Source organism: Myotis nattereri (genome assembly GCF_964212035.1).
Source record: "Myotis nattereri genome assembly, chromosome: 5".
NCBI lineage: Eukaryota > Metazoa > Chordata > Mammalia > Chiroptera > Vespertilionidae > Myotis > Myotis nattereri.
The window spans coordinates 82,076,584-82,082,593 of NC_138080.1; the positions used below are offsets into that span (position 1 = coordinate 82,076,584).

Consider the following 6,010-nt stretch of genomic DNA (forward strand, 5'->3'; position numbering starts at 1 on the left):
ACCATGTGCCAGGCACAGAAGTGAACAACGCTGGCAGAACTGCAGCTCTTGTGGAGGTTTCAGCACAGTACTGCGCAACAACAAAAAGATTTAAATACAGAAGATTATTTCCATGTGAGATCAGAACTATGAAGAAAATGATGAGGTATGAGGGGCCCCTTCATATAAGGTGACATTTGAGTTGACTTCTGAATAATGAGAAGGTGCCTGCTATTTGGAGATCTGTATTTAGAGCTTCAGTTTCATAGAAGTTCCACACGCTCCTGCTACCACAATTACCCACCAATATCTCTGCCCAGACATCCTGCCTTCCAGCCTGGACTGTAAGTTGATTGCTTCTAGGCTGGCACTAAGGCTAACCCCTCCACTGGTGAATTAGGCACCAGGCCCTTTTATCTGCTCAAAGGACAGTCCTCCAGCATGACTCTCATCCTTCTCCTGAATCATCAAGTTTTTCTTCTCTACTAGATTATTCCCATCTGCATATAGCCATGCTATTTCTCTCATCTTAAAAACCAATGAGCCCTAGCCCATTTGGCTCAATGGATAGAGCATCGGCCTGTGGACTGAAGGGTCATGAGTTCGATTCCAGTCAAGGGTATGTACCTCTGTTGTAATCTCGACTCCTGGCCCTGGTCGGGGTGTGCAGGAGGCAACCAATCAATGTGTCTCTCTCACATCAGTGTTTCTCTCTCTCTGTCTCTCCCCCTTCCTTTCACTCTCTCTAAAAACCAATGGAAAAATATCCTCAAGTGAGGATTAACAAAAACAATAACAACAAAAGCCAATGAACATACCCTGCCTGATGTGGCTCCGTTGGTTGGGTGTTGTCCCATGTACTGAAAGCTTGCCCTGTTTTGATTTTCAGTCAGGGCACTTGCCCAGGTTGTGGGCTTGATCCCTGGTAGGGGTTGTGCAGGAGTCAGCCAATTGATGTTTCACTCTCACATCAACATCTTTTTTTTTCTCTCTCTCTCCCCCTTCCTCTCTCTCTCCCTTCCTCTCTCTAAAAATCAATTAAAAACCAACCAACCAGTGAACATAACATACTCAATAGTGAAAGACTGAAAACTTGCCCTCTAAAGTCAGAGGAGAGAGATGGCTCCATATTTAAGTGTTTCTCAAACTCTCTTTGTTTTAAAGTTCCAAGGAGACCAAGTTTTTGTTTTAAAGTTCCAATCCATTGCAGATGATACTTTTGTAAAATATAATAGAAATATTTTTATCATATTTCTATGATAAAATATGCAGTGTGAAATTTTATAAAGTTTTATAATACTTATTCTTGACTTTTTTACTTGTCTCGCATAGTGCAGTAATAAACAATTTGCAGGCTGCCCTTGCTTTGGACCATATTTTGAGTAGCATTGCTTTACAAGGCCCTACATGATCTGGCCCTGCTACTCTCCAATCTCTTACCATTCTCCCCACCACCTCTGCTTACTCGCCTTCAGCCACACTGACCTCCTTATAGTGTTCTTGAACATTTCAAAGACCTCAGAATGTTTGTACTTGCTTCGCCTCCCCCTCTCCCCCCAATATTCTCAAGCTCTCTCTCCCAATTCACTCGCATATCTGTAAAAAATCCTCTATCAGAGAGAAGCCTTCCCTAACAATCCTATATAACATATCAATCCTCAACATTCTGTCTCCTTTCTCTTCATAGCACTTATCAAAGTCTGATAAGTTTATTATCTTCCTCTCACCCTCACCAGCCAACTAGAATCTGAACTCTGTACAAACAAGAACTTCTGCTTTATTCCTACAATATTCACAGGGTTTAACCTAGTGCCTGACACATATAAGCACTTGAATGAGTGCTTCAGCTTCCATCACCATGATCTTCAGCCCTACCTAATCAGTTATAATTCCCAGATTTGGCCATATAATTTCAGGTTTCTGAGCCTTTTAACATGCTGCCCATTTTTGCTTGGGCTGTCCTTCCTGAGAAAATGCATGCACCTCTCAAGACCCATATTAAATGTCTTGCCTTCTGTACAGCCTTCCAGAGGACCACACCTTCCCTCATAGAGTTGATCCCTCCCACTCATTGAATCAAAACTGCCTTTTATGTCTCCCTTACTGGATTGAGAGTTCTCCAAGGGCACGGATGTTTCTGATGTATGTTTCTACACCAGGCTCCCAGCACAGGGGCTCGATAACTGTTTGGTAAAGAGCTATTCAATGTCAGATACTGCTTAGCGTAGTTAAGTCTCTGATACTAGAAATGTCCCAACAGGCTGGATGAAGTCCCCTTTAGGATACGCCAGTGGGTTTTCCTGACTGAGGTTGGCAGTTTATTTAGCTGTTCCGAGGATTCTTTGAGTCTGTGGTCGAGTGACCCACGAAACACTCCCATCAAAGTTAATTTTCATTTTCCATTCCTATCAGTGTGGTTCTGGACACTGGGGCAAGCTGAAGAGCTGTGCTTGCAAGCCTCCTCCCACCCTATGAGGCAGGTATCTAGCCTCCTAGATTTAATGAAGAAGGAACTCTTAGAAAGAATAACAGCACCTCTTGGTTGATGTCCTGGGTCTCAGATTATGTGGATCAGGGGCACATCTTGTTAATTGCCTTGTGATGGATCTAAGAAGCTGTGAAGGTCTAAGATGTTATTCTATTTGCAAATCAAAAAGCCAGCCTGAAACAGTTACCCAACACACACATATGCTAACACAATCACAAAACCTGTGTTTCTGAGATGGACTGTTTAATGACAGCATCTTGCATCACTTTCCCTTGCCCAAATTCCGCATCAGATGTCACAGTGGAAGCCACAGCAAGAGAGAAATCTATTTTTAAAAAATATATATATTTTATTGATTTTTTACAGAGAGGAAGGGAGAGGGATAGAGAGTTAGAAACATCAATGGGAGAGAAACATCAACCAGCTGCGTCCTGCACACCTCCTACTGGAGATGTGCCCACAACCAAGGTACATGCCCTTGACCGGAATCGAACCTGGGACCTTTCAGTCCGCAGGCCGATGCTCTATCCACTGAGCCAAACCGGTTTGGCAGGAGAGAAATCTTAAAATATAAAACTCAGAGTTTATGTAGAAAAGCTGGCATAGCTGCCCTCCTCTCTCAGAGACACAGAGAGAGAGTGAGTGAGAAAGAGAAAGCAAATGGCCCTGGGTTTTTGTAAGGGACTAGCTGGCTCATGGAAAATGCACAGGGAGGAATGTATCTTCCTAGTTTATTTACTATTCCAACTTCCTTTAACACAGGCACCAGTATTCTGCGCAGAAAGCCTGGATTGCACAGAAACTCATTATGTCTTCTACACAGTCCTAGATAGACAACGTTTCCCTGCCTCTCTGCCCCTGAAGTCCTTTACTTAGCTAGGTGTGGTTTCTGGGGAGTTGGGATAAAAAAAAAGTCTCAGTATAATGGATTCCCTACCCAGCACTGTACCCAACACATAGCCGACACCCAGCAAACACCTGTTCAGTGAATGACAAGGACCGTTGTTTAAGATTTTAATGAATTGGGGGCAGAGAAGTGGTTGGTTGAGAGGTCCCGAGGAGGCTCCTCGGGAACCAGGGCAATCTGAGCCAATCCATTCTTCTCTCCTGAGCCTTAGGCCAAGGACCTGGCCCCTTGAAGCAGCAAGATACTTCCTGACACCCCCAGGGCCTGAGTCAAACGCTCACAGGCTGTGACCACACCAGAGTTCTTCGGGTCCAGATAGGGATTCCCGGCCAGTATCAGGTCCCTCACCTTGGGCAGCTCATCTGGCTGCGGCTCTCTGTTCAGCCTGTTGCATCTGAGATCAAGCACGCTGAGCTCGGCCGGCAGTCCTGCAGGCACCTGCTCCAGGCCAGCGAATGACAGGTTGAGGGAGCTCAGGGCGCTCGGCCAGATGCACCTGGGAGCGTCCGGTGCGGTGGCGCGCAGCGGGTTGTGGCTGAGGTCCAAGTGGTGCGGTTGCACACCTGCCGCCGCCAGCGCCGCGCACACGCCGCCGAGGGTCTGCATCCCAGTGTTGCGGAGCGCTAGCTCCTGAAGGGCCGGGAACTTGTTCGGACAGAGAGCCGCCGTCAGCCCGCGCTCGTCCAGGCCAGGATTGTCAGACAGGTCTAGGGCGGTGAGGGAGGGGAAGGCGCCGAGGTCTGCGCAGGAAAAGGCGAGCGAGGGTGCTTGCGCAACGTTCAGTACTTTGAGGCCGGGCTTGAGCCACAGCTGCAGTTCGGCCAGCCAGGCGCCCCCTGTCGCCCACGACACGTTGCGGATACTGAGGCTGGAAAGCGCAGGTCCAGTGACTTCCAGAGGCGGTGGCGGCGTCGGGCCGATTACTTCCAAGTCCTCGAGGGTTAGTTGGTTGAGGCGGGAGGACCCAAGCCCACGGAGGAGGGAGAACAGAAGCAGAGCAGGAACCTGCGCATCACCCACCGTGAGTCGCCGCACGCGCAGAGCCCTGATCACGTCAGCATACTGCTTCGGGTTGATGCCGGCGAACTTTACAAACTCTTTCAGGCTGCGGCCACCGCCACGGATCTCCACCTCCGTGGCACCCACGCACTGGAAGGCGCTGGACCAGTCGGGCTCCGGATCCGTGAAGTTGCAGACGCAGCGGACATCGTCGTCGTCCACCGCGCAGGGCTCTGGCGTGGTCGCCCAGACGTGAAGCAGGGGCGGCAGCAGCAGCAGCAGCAGCCGACAGGGTGCCCGCGCCTGGGAAGAGAGCGGAGGTCAGGGCGACCCCAGCGGCCCCTGGGATTCCTCGAGTAGCCCCTGTTCGGCCCCAAGACCGTACACTCACCATGGTCGATAGGTCCTCAGGGCTCTGGCTTCTTTCCTGTATGGCGGCTTCCAAGCTCCACACACCCTTTGGCAGCCTCTGAGGGTTTTTGTAACCCCAGGAACGTCACTGTGTTCCCTCCTCTGTGAACCTTGGTCACTCCCCACCTCCCTTCGCCAGTCCATTCTTTATAACCTTCTCGGAAATTTTGCAACGAAGGATGTTGCTGGGAGGAGGGGCCTAACAGGAAGGATCCCCGCAGGACTTCTAGTGTGCTCTGCCCCAGGCAGTCTTGATGACTCAGGAGCCCCAGGCTTGTCTGGTGGGTTTGGAGAAAGGAAGATCCCCGGTGCTTCCCACCAGGACCCTTCAAAAAAATTACATATATATATATATATATATATATATATATATATATTTCAGAGAGGAAGAGAAAGATTGAAACATCAATGATGAGCCTGACCGGTTTGGCTCAGTGGATAGAGCATCGGCCTGCGGACTGAAAGGTCCCGGGTTCGATTCCAGCCAAGGGCATGTACCTTGGTTGCGGGCACATCCCCAGGGGGGAGTGTGCAGGAGGCAGCTGATCGATGTTTCTCTCTCATCGATGTTTCTAACTCTCTATCCCTCTCCCTTCCTCTCTGTAAAAAATCAATAAAATATATTTTTAAAAAAACATCAATGATGAGACAGGATCATTGATCAACTGCCTCCTGCATGTCTGTGGATCAAGACTGAAACCCAGGGGTGTGCACTGAGGGGGAATCCAGCCCTGACGTCCTGGTTCATAGGTGGATGCTCAACCACTGAGCCTGGCTGGCCCAGCCCACCAGGACTCTTGCCTCCCCTGCCTATGTTCCACGACTCAATCTGGGTAGTTTCCTTGACTTTTCCCTAGTCTTGGTGGTTACTATTAACCTCCTGTCATCCAAGTCCAATCCCCTGATTATCGTTGGATATTTAACTGGATATTTTGTTGAAGAGATTGCAAACTTCAACTATTGACTCGAAGGACTGGAAATAAATTCAAGGAAGGAAATTTATCTGAAGAACAACTCTCCTTCCCCCTTTTTATTTCCTGACTTGTTCTTTGTTTAACTTTGTTGATTAAGAAAGTTATAGCTTTTGCCCTGGCTGGTGTGGCCCAGTTCGTTGAGTGTCATCCCCAGTTTGATTCCCGGTCAGGGCACATACCCAGGTTGCCCTGGTGAGGGAGACAACTGGTTGTTTCTTTCTGGTCACTCCCCACCTCTCTCTCTCTCTCTCT

At 48.8% G+C, this 6,010-nt stretch overlaps 1 protein-coding gene across 1 annotated transcript; it reads right to left on the reverse strand.

Annotated features, from left to right (window-relative positions):
- Positions 1–2,807: 2,807 nt before the first annotated feature.
- On the reverse strand, positions 2,808–4,921 carry CD14 (CD14 molecule). The gene is made up of 2 exons (XM_081093051.1): positions 4,765–4,921; positions 2,808–4,676 (listed from the first exon to the last, which is right to left on the reverse strand). Exons 1-2 carry the CDS (start codon positions 4,765–4,767, stop codon positions 3,582–3,584), a joined length of 1,098 nt encoding a protein of 365 aa, XP_080949177.1. The 5' UTR covers positions 4,768–4,921; the 3' UTR covers positions 2,808–3,581.
- Positions 4,922–6,010: the final 1,089 nt, after the last annotated feature.